Source organism: Cupressus sempervirens, chromosome 11 (assembly GCF_028749045.1).
Source record: "Cupressus sempervirens isolate cs-2001-9-10 chromosome 11, ASM2874904v1, whole genome shotgun sequence".
NCBI lineage: Eukaryota > Viridiplantae > Streptophyta > Pinopsida > Cupressales > Cupressaceae > Cupressus > Cupressus sempervirens.
Window position 1 is genome coordinate 264,589,542 of NC_143128.1, and position 18,335 is coordinate 264,607,876.

The 18,335-nt window shown below is 35.2% G+C and overlaps 1 protein-coding gene across 6 annotated transcripts in view; it reads left to right on the top strand.

The window, feature by feature from the left end:
• Nucleotides 1–18,335, top strand: part of LOC149529149 (uncharacterized) — a 98,994-nt gene that overhangs the window by 46,042 nt on the left and 34,617 nt on the right. For all 6 annotated transcript variants that reach the window (XR_016358735.1, XM_089809946.1, XM_089809943.1 and 3 more), the window contains 2 exons: nt 9,037–9,096; nt 9,841–9,970. Coding sequence is in view for 5 of the 6 variants with exons in the window: in XM_089809946.1 (XP_089666072.1) it covers nt 9,037–9,096; nt 9,841–9,970 (190 nt within the window). In the remaining variant the exon portion in view is untranslated. The remainder of the gene's footprint in view (nt 1–9,036; nt 9,097–9,840; nt 9,971–18,335) is intronic.

Genomic DNA, 18,335 nt, shown 5'->3' on the forward strand with positions numbered 1-18,335 from the left:
ATGGAGGTTTTTAATTTTTTAGGTACTTTGAATCCTGAAGACCTGATTGATTGGATTGGTGAATCAGAAGACTACTTTGAGCTTGAGGATATTGAGGATCCACTTAGAGTGAGGTTGGCACAAACTAAGTTGAAGGGACATGCTACTCTTTGCTGGAAGGAACTGCAAAGAGACAGAGAAGAGGAAGGTGAAATGAAGATAACTAGATGGAAATTGACGGTGACTAAATTGAAGGCTAAGTTCATTCCTGCTGATTATGAACTTGAGTTGTTTAAGAGGTTGCAAAATATAGAAGGATATGACTGTGAAAGATTATATAGAGGAGTTCTACAAGTTGACTATTCAGTCTGGGCATAGAGAATTGTCAAAAGAGAAGGTAGCTTGATATATTAATGGTTTGAGATTCAATATTCAGGATGAGGTTGGTATGCTGAATATTTCTTTAGTTGAGGATGCTTATCAGTATGCTTTGAGAGTAGAGGAGAAGCTAAAGAAGAAGAATCAAGGTAATTCTCGTGGGAAGGGGAAGCAAGATAGTTCAGCACAAGCTAAACCAAAAGAAGAAGGTGAACCAAAACCTGTTGATTAGAAAAAGAGGACAGGTGGAGGAAGGTTCAGAGGTAATTGCTTCAAGTGTGGTCAGGAAGGGCATAGATCTTTTGAATGTTCGATTGGTAGGACAATTGCTATTGTGAATGAGGTTGAAGTCCAGGGCAGTCAACCGGAGCAAGGAGAGAATTTGCTAGCTTGACGAGTACTGATTGGTGAGAGGACATTGGATTCTTGTCAGAGGACATTGTAAGTTTGGTGGTAAAGTTTGCAAAGTGATTGTGGATGGTGGTAGTACTGACAACCTTGTTGCTAAAGAGATGGTTCAAAAACTTGGTTTGAAGAGAATGAGACATCCTTATCCTTATAGGATTGGCTGGTTGCAAGGTGAACATGCTTTGGAAGTGAGGGAGCAATGCCTTGTTGATTTCTAGATTGGGCAGTATAAGGAGCAAGTGATGTGTGATATTGTGGATACGAACAGTTGTCATGTGTTACTTGGTAGACCTTGGCAGTATGATTGCGGGGCTGTACATGATTGTGTTAGGAATGTGTTTACCGTTGAGAAAGGTGATAGGAAGTTTTCCCTGATTCCTTTGAAGAATGAAGAGCTTGGTAGAAGGAACCCGAGTATTGGTAGTCGAGTTGAGTTGGCAGATTCTAAGAAGGTTGAAGATCAGCATGGAAAGCAGACCTACGGAACACCTATGATGAATGTGAAGAAGAAGAAGAAAAACAAGGGAAAGAGTATGCAAGTTGAAGACTTGGAGGATGTGTATGTGAAGAACCAATTTGGAATTTATGTGTTGAATCCCAGAAGATGTTCTTCCAGTTACTAGAACATCTTTTCGAACCTTGGTGTCTAATGCAGGAGCATCCTAGGCTTTCCTACAATCCTGCGTGTTTGGAGGGATTTTGGATAAGTGTTGAGGAGCATTGAGCTTGGATTTTGGTAGAGTTAAGTTTTCATGGTTAGGAATGTGTTGGAGACACATTGGGGAACCTTTCCTCATGATTTCATAGAGATTGGATGGATTGAGTTGAAGTTTGAACTGTTTGAACCTTGCTGCTAGAACTGTATTTTTCTGGTTTCTGGGTGCCTGTTGCAGAGCATATAACTAATTATCCTTAATGAATGAGAAGCTGCGCACTTCAGGCTTTGAAGAGGGCCTAGAGTACTTCTTTGTGTCAAGAGCACAAGTTCTAATTCATTATAGGTTGGGAGATATGGCAATTCTCCTGGAGTATCAATTTCTAGCAATTTTGCGCGACAATTTGCCGTGGGTTACTTTTAGGATGGATGTGCACTTTTCCTTGGGGAATCAGCCTTTGGACATTTAAGGCTTTGTAGAGGGCCTAGAGTACTTTGGTTAAGTGTTTGGAGCGATTTTGGTTAAGTGTTGAGGAGCATTGAGCTTGGATTTTGGTAGAGTTATGTTTTCATGGTTAGGAATGTGTTGGAGACACATTGGGGAACCTTTCCTCATGATTTCATAGAGATTGGATGGATTGAGTTGAAGTTTGAACTGTTTGAACCTTGCTGCTAGAACTGTATTTTTCTGGTTTCTGGGTGCCTGTTGCAGAGCATATAACTAATTATCCTTAATGAATGAGAAGCTGCGCACTTCAGGCTTTGAAGAGAGCCTAGAGTACTTCTTTGTGTCAAGAGCACAAGTTCTAATTCATTATAGGTTGGGAGATATGGCAATTCTCCTGGAGTATCAATTTCTGGCAATTTCGCGCGACAATCTGCCGTGGGTTACTTTTAGGATGGATGTGCACTTTTCGTTGGGGAATCAGCCTTTGCACATTTAAGGCTTTGTAGAGGACCTAGATTTCTACCTATGGTTCGAAGCACGAGTTCTAATTCAATTAGAGCTAGGAGATATCACGATTTTACTTGGATATCGATTTTTGGACTTTTAATTGCTATTGTAGGTCAACTTGTGGCATTTAATTTATGTATTTGTATTTAATTTGTGTTTTGGGCTGGCTTGTGGCTTAGATTGGTACAAGTAGGGGTCTTGAAGAGTCTTTTGGTCATTATTGAGTTGGGATGGAATGAAGGATAGATGCGAATTTGAGAAGCTAAAGCTGTGGCTTAGGAACTAGAGGATCTCTTGGTGGACCTGAGGTTACAAGTGTGGATTCTTCTTGGTGTTCTTATCCAGTTGTGTATCTGGACTAGCTGAGAGTGGTTTTTGTAAGTTGGATCATATTGGATCTTGCAGAACTGATTCTGTAATTGTTGTTTGTATTTGGCCCTAACTCGGAAGGCCTTACAGCCGGGCATATTCCATGTAATCAGTTATATATCTATGAATCAAGAAATGTAATTTGGTATCAGATCTTGCATTATTGCTTCTTGTTGTTGTGTTTCCTTTGCGTGGTTATATTGATGGGGGCTAGGACATCTCCTTTGGGGATTCTCCTACCTTGTACTGCATCATGAGCAACTAAGCATTTCCGACACTCTGACTTTGTATGACCAATAGTAGTTGCATTGAAGTTTTTCCTTCTCCAAGCCTTCTGATGATTGAGTGAGGATTCTGTTGAGAAGACTAAGACAATTGATAGTTGCCTGTGGATTTAGCTAAGATGCTTGAGTGGAAGAAGATGAAATGCTACCACTGCTGAATTGTTGTTTCCAGTGATCTTGCTGTAGAAGCATTATGCAAAGATCAGAAAATGAAAAATCAAAATGAGTGGAAACAATGTTGAAAGTTTCAACGAAGTGCTCATAGGAAGATGGGAGACTCTTTAGGGTAATTATTGCCACGTCTTCTTCCATTTTACATCAAGTGACTTCCAACTAATCACAAAATCTTTGATTTTATTGAGATGCTCCTATAGGGATACTTGAACATTTGTCATGATCGAGAAGAGCATGTTCTTCAAAAAGAATGCATGAATTTTGTCTAATGTTTCAAAATCATTCAGATAACTCCAAATTTCTGCAGTTGTTTAATGGGAACAAACCTGCTGGAGCTGATTATTAGTGATGGAAAGTTTGATGAGCATGACAACTTCTTGATTCTTCTCATCAAATTTATGTTGCTCTTTGCCTACTTTCTCAGGACGTATAGTCATGTCCAACACAATTTTGTAAGGACACATGTACTCAAAAATTGTCATTACACGATGCTTCTAGGTGTTGTAGTTCTTTCCATTGAATTTTTAATTGCCTTTGAACAAAATTTTGGTCAAAGATGCCATTGCACACTTTTTGAGGCACAAAAAATGAGAAGACTAGATGGCTGGAAAAACAAGAATGAATGTGTTGTTTTATAGAGGAAGGTCTTGACATAGATTTCAATGTGAATATGCTAGCTCAAAATTTGAGGCACGAAAATCAAGACACCTGGATAATTTTGAAGACAACTGAGTTGAAGTCTTGAAAAATGCACCAAGAATCTATGAACAAAATAAAATTTGGGCTGGTACAAAATTCTAGGCAAGGAAAGTGAGGAACCTAGAAAAATTTGAAAGCAACCCAGTTGAGATCTTGTATAACACACTATAAATTTGAAATGAAATTCAGAATTTGGCGAAAAAAATAAAAAGTTTTGAGGAAAACCCTAGGTGGCTGAAAAGTTAAAACCTTCAAAAAATGGTAGAGAATCAAAAATCTTTGATTGAGATTGTATGAGAGAAAAAAAAGAGACCATAAAATGGTTGGTTTTGAAAATAGATTGAGTTGTAGAAGAAAGAAGAGTTGCTTAATGAGAAGATAAAACACAAACTAACTATAGAGAGGTAAACATGGGATACTAAAAACACATTTTTAATGCATGGAAGGGCTACAAAAATAGCCATGTTTTGAGAAAAATGATAAAAAATGGTTGTTTTACTCAACAACGATTCTATGGATGCGGGACACCCTTTGTGGCTTGAAAAAAGTCCACGAACGTGCTGTAGAAGAGGAGTATAAAATAGAATAAATACCATAAAGGGCTGTGCAAGAGGCAAATAAAACCTGTTGAGTAGAGGCAAAGGGCCACGATCTGAGGAAAAACATTGGGAATCAGGCATGGGTTCGACTATCAAATTGGATGCCAAAACCCTAGTTGGGTTTCAAAATCAATTAAAAAACAATAGCTGATAATTTCAAATAAAAAATTCTTAATTTTTGAAAATCTTTGATAGTAAAGTTTATTCTTATAGCATAGATTAAGACCGGACCTAGAGCCAAACTGGTATGCTTTTAGCTAGCGTTTGAGTTAGTGTTGGTTTATCGGTATCACCGTTTATAGCTTTAGATAGAAGTGTACTTATAAGTTTTATCTTGCCCATTACTCGCTCCTCGAGTAAGTGGGTTCTTTTTTGAAAGTTAGCAAAAAATAATATTGGTAATACCCTTTCAAAATCTCTCAACTTCTTGCTTACCTTGAGTTGATTCAAAGAACAGTGAGAAGGGGGAGCCTTTCCTTTAAGGTAGGAGAGACTCTGTCTCACACGATGTGGCTGGTCTACCTATTTTGTGACTGGATTCTACCCAAACTATCGGTTGCAAAATATCCACCCAACAACGTTAAGAACTTGACTTGGATGACATTAGTCCAAACTGGATTGTTGCTCTTGATGGCAATGATGTCGATATAGTTTCTTTCTTCACTTATGATCACCTAGCTATGTTGGAGAGAGAGGAAGATGAATGAGATGCATGTGAGGAGAAATGTGAGCTTTGTTATCCAACAATGGCCTTCCTTTAAGGAACTTATCACTATGGATGTACCTTTGCAGGATGGTGCAAGTACTTAAGCACCACTCATGCAACAACAATAATCTCTTTTGAGCTTTAGACGTGAACACAATTTATGATTTCTATTTTCATTTATTTAAAAAATTGAACTTAATATGTATTCAAAGGTTGTAGTTAGACTTCAATATGTATTGAACTGAAACTCTTTGAGATGTTGCACTTGCTTTTTGGTGTATGACTCAATGCTAAATTCTAATTGCTATGTATTTAACTAAAAACTTTAATTTATGATGGAAATCTCAATTACAAATTTTGTTGTGATGTGGAACCTTATCAGACTCAGAGGTTAATTTCTCTCACTTTTTTCGGCTTGTTTTTGCCTCAGATTATTAGTACGGGGGTTTGGGGGCAGCGCCCCCAAGACAGTGTCAAGGGGCAGTGCCCCTTGTGGGGTCTTGGGGCAGAGCCTCAGGTGTGCTTCTTGTTGCAGTACAGGGTGGGGTCGAGGGACAACGCCCCTGCAGGGATTTTTAGGGGATGAGCAAAAAATGAATATACTATTGTAAAAGGCATCGCTATTATTTTTCCATTGGATGACGTATTCTAGCCCTAATTTTGTAAGTGGCAAAAAACTTGTATAAAATGGCTTAGGGTTAGGGATTTCATGATGTATGATGAGATTGTAGCTTCTTGCGGCAATATTGAGCTGTAAGGGATTGCGGATTGTAATCACTGGATAATAATAATATTGGACTTGCTGTTGGTGGACGTAGAGTAGGGATTGGGTGAGCCACATTAAAATCTTTGTGTCTTGTGTTCTCTTCTGTGCAATTTATTATTCTCTGATATTGGTTATATTTGCATGTAATTGTTATTTTTGTCCGTGGTTAATCCTAACAAATTTGGTGTATATGTGTGTTTTTTATAATATTCTAAGAAATTATATGTTTTCAAATGTTTGATAAAAGTGCCAATGTATTGCCATTTTTTTCATTGAGCCTCGAGCTTTCAATTTTTTGGGGCTAGCTAAGTTATTGTAGAGTCCGAATTTTTCAACTACAATGGGAATGCGTCACGGGGCTGAATCTTTTTGTTCCATTAGTTATGTGAGATTCTCAACTATTAGGTTGAGGATTTCCTCCTTATAGATAGAATTTTTTTGGGAACCTCACATCTTTTATAAAAATTATCTACCCTTTATGTTTTTCTTTGGTTGAATCATCACACCCACTTTGAGTTGCACACTTTTTCTTTCACAATATTTTGAAGACAAGTAATTGCCAATACCACACCACCTTCACAATTTTTTTAGTTCTTTGATCAACTAGTAGAACCGTATTATTTTCAATTAATCAATCCATATGAGTGTACCACCAATTTTGAGTTCTTATATGGAGAGAACATTGCACTTCTTTAACCAGGCTGAGTTTTTTATTTTAAAAAACCCTCACATCAATTTCACGTTTGTCATCCTTGCAAGTTGGTGCAGAACTTAATCATATCAAATAACACTTAAACCTGAGAAGAGGTTTTTGGATAGCGACTTCTTGCCAAAAATGAATAATAACAAGAACATATTCAACAGGAGAATAATAATGAGCACGAGTTAGGAAATCACTATAGAGGTGATTATTTGCATCTTCCTAATAATCTCCTTCCTATGAATGTACCTCCTCAAGTATTGGTTGAAGTGTTGATCAATATATTGATGATTAATGCAATGAATTAATTTTTTAGAATGCTGATGTGGAAATTGTTCTTTTGAGGATTGATAGAACAGCTATATTCTTTTTCCCAATATTGTGATCATTGTAAATTGGTGGTCAACCTTGGCAAGACTACGGTATCTTTGATACAACAAAGTATGCTATCTTCAAATCACGTTTCTTTTTAAAGTGCACGTCTGTTGAGATCATAATAGCTTATTCTTTTTTGTTCATTGGACATGGCCCATTTTTGAATCATAAATTTTCTTCTAAATTACAATTTTGTAAGAGATATTCATCCTTTATTTTCTTGGAGTGCTACTTTGAGGTGCTTCTTGTTCTTTGTGGATTTAAGATTGGGTGGTAGTGAATTTAGAGAGTTCACTCTAGTTTTTTGAAACATGTGCTTTATTCTAAACATGCCATTCCTTAGAGCATTGCACAAGATGATCTTGTGGTCCGAGCTCTTCACCTTGAGATCATGGTCAAGATATTATTCAATCACAATATCAAACCCAAGGGTATCTTTGCTTTAGGCTATGGGAGATGTGTGTTTTTGGTACTTTTCTCTTTTGAGTTGGTTGCTTTATTAGGTTCACTTGGATGACACCATTGTTTACACAAGAAACATGTTTACATCTGCTATTCTTTGACATCTACCTTTTTAGGTTACCTATCTTTTAAGATTCTTTGGATGCACCTTTTTCCTTTCCTTGAAAAGTTGGTGATTAAGAAATTTTAGGGAGAATGTCCATTGGCTATATTAAAGTCAAGTGGGTCTTCATAGTATGCTATGCTACAATATTTTTCTATTTCAAACCTTCCTTGTAGATACTAGGTTGTTTTCTCTAGGAAATGGAGCTTGAGGAACACCATTTTAGCATGTCCTCTCAATTATGAGACTCGAGGACAATATTATTTTCTACACAGAGGCTTGAGAGGACCACTTTTTACCTTAATTTTTTTCTTGGAGAACACCACCTATAAGTGTTAGAAACTAAAAGCCCACAAGACTACTAGATCATCACTTCTTTCATATTTCTCTAGATATCGGGGGCACTAAAGTTTTTTTGGACACTAGTTTGTTCTCTTGCATGGTGATACGTTTGAATGACCATTTCTCCCTTCTAGAGCAATGATTGGATGGATCCATTATTCTTTAACCTTAGAAGAGCAGCCACCCAACCTCACCCATGTTTCAAATCAACCTAAGTAGATACATGTACTAGTTTCTTTTGCTTCGTTTGAGTTGTTGACCCTAGATGCTATGAATTTTTGAGGGTGGGATTGTGGTCCCTCCTACAGTTATTTAGAGTATTCATCTATTCTGGTCACCGTTTGGTGGTCCTGCTGTTGGTTCTTCTTTTGTTGTCCCTTCAGTCCCTCTGACCCATTTGTGGTCACCTGTTGGACATTAATATAAATTATCTGTATCTTTATCTTTATCTATATCAATGATATTTGTTCCTATACTGGTTCCTTTGTGATGATTGATTATGATGGTGATCTTACTTTGTACTTCGATTTTAGTGTAGAGAATGAACAACCGCTAACAAGGTACCCACTATTGGCTCTTCTTAATTGAGGTCAATGGCAAGTAGGTATCTTTTTTTAATGATAGGTGTAATATTTGTAATATATGTAAGGTTTCCAATATTTTTACTATGTTATTGTATGGTATATGCCTTTGGGCATGTAGAGGGGCATCTTTTACAGTTCACCCTTTGGAGAGAGAATTTTGTGCTCTTGTTTTTTTGTGTCTTATTACAGTTGGATATTTGTGTTGGGCTCCCTAGTGCTATTATAACTGTACACATTTAAGGACTAACATAGACCTACTCTGGTAACACACGGACATTACTAGAGGCTTTCTTTCTTTTGTGAAACAAGCAATGTTGGACAAGGTTTGGATGGTAAAGGATGGAGTTTGACAATTTTTAAAATATCTACACCGTAGAAGTAGAAAATATATCAATTAGGATGTTTATGCACGAGTTTTTTGATATAATAAGTGACTGCAAATATTGTTCTTATCAAAGGTCACAAAAATTGACATAAGCTGCTTTGTTGTGGTCACAGGTACTGTGTTGAGTTTATTAGGTGTTCTGCTTGTAATAAAACCCGAGGCCTTATTTTCAGGTAGTACTTTATGCTCTAGAACTAATAGGTTTTTTTCTTTAAAATATTGAAAGATTTGTAATGGAGGTACTTATTATGTTTAGTGTTATGGATCTATAGTTTTTGGTTCAATGTTAACACAAGTCAATTAATCTCTAGAGTTCAGAAATTGTTCTTTAATCATACCATCATGTGTCTCTAAGTTTTTGACATTTTTGCAACCTCCTAGGATATAGGTTTATCATTCAACTTTGAAGAGATAGACGAACATTCACTTATAGTCATTTTTTATTTTAAAGAAAATAAACTGGCTTGTGGATTACTTAATGGGTTCGACAGAGACAAACTTACTGAAAAGAATCAGTTCGATGTTTTCCTTTCATCAATATACAAGTTAATATGATTATGCTGATTTTTAATGTAAGAAGTAGCATTTTCCATCCTTAAATGAAATCTCATTACTAATTGAAGAAATAGGTACACTATTAGTCAGAGAACCATCCTAATCTGTGTAATGCTTGTTTGTTTTAGATTATGCTATTTTAAAGAGATGCATAGGGTACAATATTATTAAAATGTACATCCTTTTCGTGGCTTTTCTCATCAATATTTTATCTTCTTGATTTTGGACTCTATGATTATTGTTTATATTACTATTCATATCTAAATACTGGACGTTCTGGGGGTTACAACTCAAGAAATGTGTAAATTTGAGCATGTTGGATGTTTCTACTTATGCTTATTTGAATTTTCAATATTCTTCAGGTAGCAAGGCAATAGAGCAGACAAAAAGAAACATCCTAATTGGAACAATTATGGCCGTGATTGGTGCTTCTACTGGTGCATTGTCATACATAGTTGTACGCGCAATTGGCCAATGTGGGGAGCCTGCATTGTAAGTGAGACAATTTCTACTACAATATTTTGTTCGTTACTGATATTTGATGTTTGTCATAAATTGTGACATGTAGTTCCTAGAGAAATGTGGTCTATGTATTTATTTACAATGCCCACAGCATTTTTTTGCCATGATACAGTGTTATAGGCATACATGACTGGTGTCACATATTGGCTATGTCAATATTAATCTTTTAGAGGATCCACACAAATTGGCTAGAAAGAAGAGGTTGTATGTTCAAACTTCACAAGACTAGGTTAGATCAGTTTGGGCATTTGCTTACAAATGCTAAACTATTTTGGTTTACTTTAGATATAATTTATTGACAACTTAAGTCTTTTGTGAATGATGACATCTTGATATGGCTTATCTTATTCCCAGGCTTTCTAACTGGCATTTTGCAATGAATATACTTGCTCCCAGCATATTCGTCTACCAATTTCTAGGCAAATTAAGTTACTCTATATCTATTTTGTTATAGGACATGGAAGTTATAAACACGGCAACTTGAAGTTCATACAGCATAAAATTCCAGCAACCATAACAAACAAACCTTGAAATCGAAGTAACAATAAAGAGATGTGATGCTTTATTCTAACTGTGCTTGTTGCAGTAGAGATATACAGATACCAATGCTTCTTGAATTAGTGGTATATGCATTTGCATGTACAAGTTCCCTTCTAACAAAAAATAGTTAAGATTTAGTTTGAGGGTGAAGAAGCAATAGGGAACTGTAACTGACTTTGTGATGCCAGAAAGCCTTTTTTCCCCTTATAAGCTGATTTATAAGGCGAGCAATAGAAGAACAGTGCAGGGTGAAATTTAGAAAGTTTTTCCTCCCAATAAACTTATTTAGATAATCCCCAGAATTAAATTACAAATCCAAGATATGGCTGGATTATAGTCTAAATAACTACTTCAATCTCTATATTGAATTGAGAATTGAAATGTAATCAAATTTTCAGTATAAGCTTAATAATTTGCAAATGCTCAACAAACTTCCCAAGATAAGCTCGGAGGTGTATTGAATTGGAATGCAATCAAGTATTCAGTATAAGCTTAATAATTTGTAAATGCTCAACAAACTTCCCAAGATAAACTTGGAGGTGTATTGAATTGAAATGCAATCAAATATTCAGTTTAAGCTTAATAATTTGTAATGCTTAACAAACTTCCCAAGATAAGCTTGGAAGATTGACTGTCTACATAAAGATGACAAAGGCCTTATTGAGCTTGAAAGGCATGACCAGCAACTTGAAGAACCTGGATATGGTTTTGAAGCTATTTTCCAAACAGAAATTAGGGAGGGCTGCTATGGCCCCTACTATTTTAAGGGCTGCCTGTGCATGCATGCACAGGGAGGGTTATATCTATTGCCTGTGTATACACAGGGAGGGCTGCTCTTCAATGTTAAAGTATAGCTTCAGTTGGATCTGATAAAGTTGATACCAGTATATGAAACATGTTTACACTTACATACATACATATATGCATGTGTTTGATCTCCTTCACGTACTGACATCAGAAGCTATTTAATACTTTGTGATCAGGCCCAGATCAGGCTGCATATATATGCTGTGATTATTTTCCATACATCGAGCATTGACACATGACAATAATGTCATCGAATGGCATCCATTGTATTACCCAGATCAACAGAAAATTTGTCACCATGATTGCCCAGAATAGTATTGGGCTTGTGTCAAATATGAACGCCCAAGTAAATGTAATCAGGCCTGCATTTAATATCACCCAGTTTAGGTTTGGGCATTAACAAACTTTGTGTTAATTGTGACTTGTTATGAACCATGTCATGTCCCATAGAGACATGTCTCTACATTGACATGACTATTAAACCTTATATATATAGTGATTCAAATGCAATGGAGAACTATTCACAAGGAAATATTACTATCTGTTGCATCTGCAATCATCAATGATTATCTCCTCTATATCTGCAGCCATATCAATTGAAGATTGTTAGTGTTATTACAAAGTGGAATTTCAGAGAAATATAAAAATTACATATACATTCTTGCAGTCATATGATTATATATCTGTAGAATTCATTAGTACTCCATTATAGTGAATATTTGATAACTGAATTATAAATAAATATAAAACTCTATCTCAGATCCTAAGTTCCTTAACATGGTATCAGAGCCCAGTTGGTAGATAGAGTTTAAAGCAAATAGTGAAATCATCTCTCAAGATCTCTGAATTATTTAAACTATTCAAAAGTGCAAACATGGTGAACGGAGTCAAGTTAGAAGACAAACTTGATAGAGCATCAAATTTCGTATCCTGGAGAATACAAATCATGGTCGTTCTTAGAGATCTCGAATTAGAACAATATTTGGAAGAAAATAAAACTATGCCTGAAAATGAGCCAGATAATATAGTATGGAAAAGGCAAAACAATAAAGCTATGAAAATCATAATTGACTCTGTTCATGACTATTCAAAATTCATATGAAATCAATATTGCAAGCATATTGCTTACCTTAAAAATACAAGTCCATATTAAGATGAATAAAGGAGAAACCGTAACATCATATATCATGAGAATATTAGAATTAAGAGATCAACTTTCCACTCTAAATATTGTAAATGATCAAGAATTATCATTGATAGCCCTTAAGGGTTGCCAACTACATAGGAATCCTTCATTCAAAGGATTAGTGCACATCCTACCCTAACGAAATTTGACCAACTCAAGAATGATTGTACTTAGGAACAATCACGGTTGATTACAAGAGGAATCATTCCTAATAAAGAGGAGGAAATTCAAGCCTTACATGCGAACTCGAACAATAAAAGGAAGAGACATTTTAAGAAAAGAGGAAAGAAAAATCAAAACTATAAGAAAAGAGATTTGTCAAAAGTTCAATGCTACAAATGTGACAAATTTGGACACACTCACATGTATTGTCTAGAAAGAAAGAAAGCCCTTGCCAACATATCTGAAGTAAAGGATGTTGAAAATTCACTATTCTTCCTTGCCTTAGCGAGTGAGTTAAACTCTAATTAGAATGCCTGGATAAATTATAGTGGAGCATCTAGACATTATAGAGAGAGTTGGAAGCAAATATGCATGTAAATAATTTCGAAAATAAAAGGCAGATAATTTCAACCAAGAAATTATAATTATTTTTGAAAAAATTTAGAGTATTGACTTTGATACCATATTACAAAGTAATCGGAAAATATTTTCTTGTTATTAATAGAGACTGAGAGGTCATTATATACAAAAGAATGGGATGATGTTTCCTTAGGAAATGATCGTAAAGAATAGAAATATTCTATTCTAGCTAAAAGAAAGGTGAAGAAAGCTAACAGATAACTACAACTAAATATTAGAAACATTCTAATATTTACAGAAGATAACAATAGATAACCATTAGATAGTAAACATAGATAATAGAAACTATCTATTATCATAATATTGTCTAGAAAGAAAGAAAGCCCTTGCCAACATATTGAAGTAAAGGATGTTGAAAACTCACTATTCTTCCTTGCCTTAACAAGTGAGTTAAAACCTAATAAGAATGCTTGGTTAAATTATAGTGGAGCATCTAGACACATAACTTGATTTAGAGATCAGTTTGAAACCTTTGAAGGACACTCTACCAAAGAAGAAAGAATAGGGGATAACTCCACTTAGCCTGTGAAAAGAATTGGGATCTGTTTAGTTCAACTGAAAATTGGAGTTACTCTACAACTAAAAGATGTTTGATTTGTACTAGGCATCAAGAGAAACCTAGTCTCTATTTCGGGCCTAGCAAATCAAGGGTATCGTGTCACCTTCCAAGAAAATAATGTCCTATCTTGGCCTAAAAATTGAAATATTAAAAATGCAATCTCTATTGGATACAGAGACAGAAGTCTATATAAACTGTGTAACTCTCAAAACCTAGCCTTAAATCATGAAGTTATAATAATCAGTGAGATTTGGCACAAAAGACTAGGTCAGCTGCATTTCCGTGCTCTACCCTCCATAGAGAAGATTGTGAAAGGCATACCTAACCTAAAATCTGAACATGATGGAACATGTAAAGGCTATGCATTAGGAAAGAACTCCAAAACATCTTTTCCTCATAGTGAACATAAATCAAAGATTGTACTTGAACTCATTCATACTGACTTGTGTAGACCGATGTCAGTACCTTCCCAAGGAGGATACTAGTATTATATCATCTTTGTCGATGATTATTCCATGAAAACCTGAATCTATTTCCTAAAACTGAAAGAATTGAATGAAGTTCTATCTAAATTCATAGAGTTTAATGCTTTACTCGAAAATCAAACTGCGAAGAAAATTAAAATCCTAAGATCTGACGATGGAGGAGAATACATTTCTGAAAAATTCAAAGAGTTCTGCATATTTGTTGGGATTAAGTGGGAGTATACAGTACCATATAATCCTCAACAAAATTGAGTAGCCGAAAGGAAGAACAAAACCATTATTGAAGCAGCTAAGGCCATGATGCATGAGCATAATCTTCACATAACATTTTGTGCTGAAGCCTCCAATACTATAGTGTACATTAAAAAAAGATGCCCTCATTCATTTTTAGAAAATGTAACACCTGAAGAAGTCTTCGTAGGAATCAAACTTGATCTAAGTTACCTAAGAATCTTTGGGTTCCCTGCATAGATTCATATACCTAAAGAGAAAAGGACGAAACTAGAGCCCTCAGGAAAAATAAAACATATTTGTTGGTTATAGTGAATATTCCAAAGCTTATAGAATATACATACTAGGATCAAGGACAATTGAAATTAGTAGAGATGTTAAGTTTGAAGAAGATGTTGAATATAAAAACTCTAAAATTATAGAACCAAATGATGACCCCATCCTAGAGTGAGATGAAAGTTCCATAATTGAGAGGGTTGTACAGAAGATCATGGACCCACAACACCTAACCCTAAGTATGACTCAAATCCAGCCAACAAAAAAAGACCATTTTGGGCAAGGAAAATAATTGAAGAAAACAATGTGGCTTCTGACGAAATCTTTAGAGAAAATAAGAAAACAAGAAGTCACTCATTTTATGTCACTCATATAAATAAGTCCACTCAATCAAAACCCTCAGATGTTGAAGAAGCCTTGAAATCTCAAGCTCGGAAAGATGCCATGGTTGAAGAATATCAATCCATATTAAAGAATGATGTTTGGGACATTGTACGAAGACCCAAAGACAAATCCGTTGTCTCCTCAAAGTGGCTATTTAAAATTAAACAAGCACCTGATGACAATATTCAAAAACACAAAGCCAAATTTGTGGCTAGAGGATTCTACTAGAAGACTAGAATTGATTATAAAGAAACATTTGCTCTTGTTGTTCGATATACATCTACCAGAACCATCATTGCAATTGCTGCATCCATAGGGTGGAAGCTACATCAAATGGATGTAAAGACAACATTCGTAAATGGTGTCATTTATGAAGAAGTATACCTGGAACAAGCCAAAGTGTTTGTTATCGATGACAAAAACACACATGTATATAAACTAAAGAAAGCTCTTTATGGCCTTAAACAAGCCCCCAAGGCATGGTATGAAAGAAAATACAGTTACCTTATCAAACTAGGGTACTCAAGAAATGAAGCTGATCCTAATATATACTTCAAAGAATTAGAGGGTGATATGCTAATACTTGTTCTCTATGTTGATGACCTAATAAAAGGGGAAGATCACCTTATTGCAAAGAGTAAACAAGATATTACATTTGAATTTGAAATGAAAGATTTAGGTCTCTTACACTATTTTTTGGGATTAGAAGTATGGTAGAAGGAAGACTATATCTTCCTAAACCAAGTTAACTATACTATTAACATATTAAACCAAGTTAACTATACTATTAACTATATCTTCCTAAACCATTGCCGACACCTATGGAGACAAATCTTCATAAGCTCAAAAGTGAAGCATCCGAATCCGAATCCATAGATCCTATATATTAGTATATTACATATAGATAATTGGATCTCTAATGTACTTGGTGAATACCCGCCCTAATATTTGTTATGCTGCAAACACATTATGTCAATTTATGTGTGAACCTAAGAAGATCCATTTCATGGCAGCCAAGCACATTTTGAGATACTTGCGAGGCACTGTTGGACTTGGTTTAAAAGATGACCATGTTGAGTTACAACTTCAAGGGTATTCAAATTCTGACTAGGCCGACAGTTCTACTAATTGGAAAAGCACTACAACGTGTTGTTTTAGTCTTGGGTTTGCTATGGTATCTTGGTTTAGTTGGAAGCAATCTGTAGTTTCTTGGAATTCTATTGAAGAAAAATACATAACAGCATCTATGGGAGCTCGAGAAGCATTGTGGTTATGAAAGTTATTGGTTGGACTATTTGGTAAGCCCTTGAATCGTATAGTTATACATTGTGATAATCAAAGGTGCATTAAATTCTCTCTAAATCCAGTCTTCCATAACAAGTCCAAGCACATAGAAATTCCCTATCACTACATCAGAGATATGGTGGGCAAAAATGCTATCAAGTTAGTACATATCAACACTGAAGAGCAGACTGCCGACATATTTACCAAACCTTTTGCAAAATTAAAAGGAAAATATTTCAGAGGTAAACTTAGTATGACTAAGATGTAAATGTAACTCCTAAGATTAAGTCTTAGTTTTGTTATATATATATATATATATATATATATATATATCTTGTTTTTTGGCATTGAGTTATTATTTTGCACATGTGTATTATTTTATGAAAGGTGACGATTTTTCATTGAATTGGATGTAAGGTCTCTATTGTAAGGTGACGAGCTTAAAAATAGATTGACCTGTTATCATAAGACTTCATTAAGTTGTTGTCTCAGAATGTGCCTGTAATTATGATAACAAAAGCATCGTGATTGACTTCATTGAGTTGTTGTCCCGGACTGAGCTAGGAATCATGATGCTACTTGTGTTGATAATTTCTTGAGTTCTTGATCCACTGTCACGGTAGACTACATTAACTTGCTGTCCTGGGCTGTGTCGGAAGTCATGACAATAAATAAATCATGGTAGACAACTTTAGTCTTGGAGTGAGCCGAATATCATGATTCTTGTTATCTGAGATCAAGAGTGATTATCTGATAGACTATGTTCTTGTCCCAGAATGTGCCGGAAATTATATAGTCTATATTTTAAAAAAGGATACAATTGTGAATAAGCATTTTTGATGCAAACTTGAATATGAGATTATTGAGATTGAGAAATTGATCATATCCACCCTTGCTAAGAGGGAGTGTTAAAGTATAGCTTTGGTTGGATTTGATAAAGTTGATATCAGTATATGAAACATGTTCACACATACATATACATACATATATGCACGTGTTTGATGTCCTTCACATACTAACGTCATAGGCTATTTAATACTTTGTGATCATGCCTAGATCGGGCTACATATATATGCAATGATTATTTTCTCATACATCGAGCATTGATACATGGCAATAATGTCATCAAATGGCATCCATTGTATAACCTGGATCAAGAAAAAAATTGTTACCATGATTGCCCAAAATATTGTCGGACTTGTGTCAAATATGAACACCCAAGTGTATGTTATTGGGATTGCATTTAATAGCCGCCAGTTTAGGTTCAGGCATTAACCAACTCTGTGTTAATTGTGATTTTTTATGAACCATGTCATGTTCTGTAGAGACATGTTTCTACGGTGACATAACTATTCAACCTTATATAGATATACATAGTGATTCAAATGCAATGGAGAACATATCAATCACAAGGAAATATTAATATCTATTGCATTTGCAATCATCAACAATTATCTCCAACTGATTATAACTGAAAAGAAACTCTTTCCAATCTAACTATCTTTCATGTTTAGCTGATTCAAAAAGAAATATATATGTATTGCTAACAGTTTATCTATTTCTAACTAATAACATATTCAACTGAAAATAAAGTAACGACCAACTTTCCTTAACTAAATTATATCAACTGAAATGCTTATTCAACATAAAGTATATGTTTACTCTATCTAGAAATTAAAATGTCTAATTATTCTTCTAAGGGTTAAAAGTATAAGTGTAAAAGAAACATATCGTAATAACGAAAGAATCCCTTTATCTTGTTGTTCAGGCCTCGACATTGGTGAGAGGAGAAGCATTGACAAAGGCTTAACCTCCCAACCATAGACCATTGTTTATCCCCACACATCCTAACTTAATAGAACAACCCTCCTTACCTCAGGATCGGGCTTGGGATGTTCATAAGCCCAATCATCTGAGTAATCAGGTGGTTTGAGTGTCCCAACAGTTATTCTCCAAAATAATTGAAGCGTCTGAACAAACAAAAATGATCACATGTTCGGC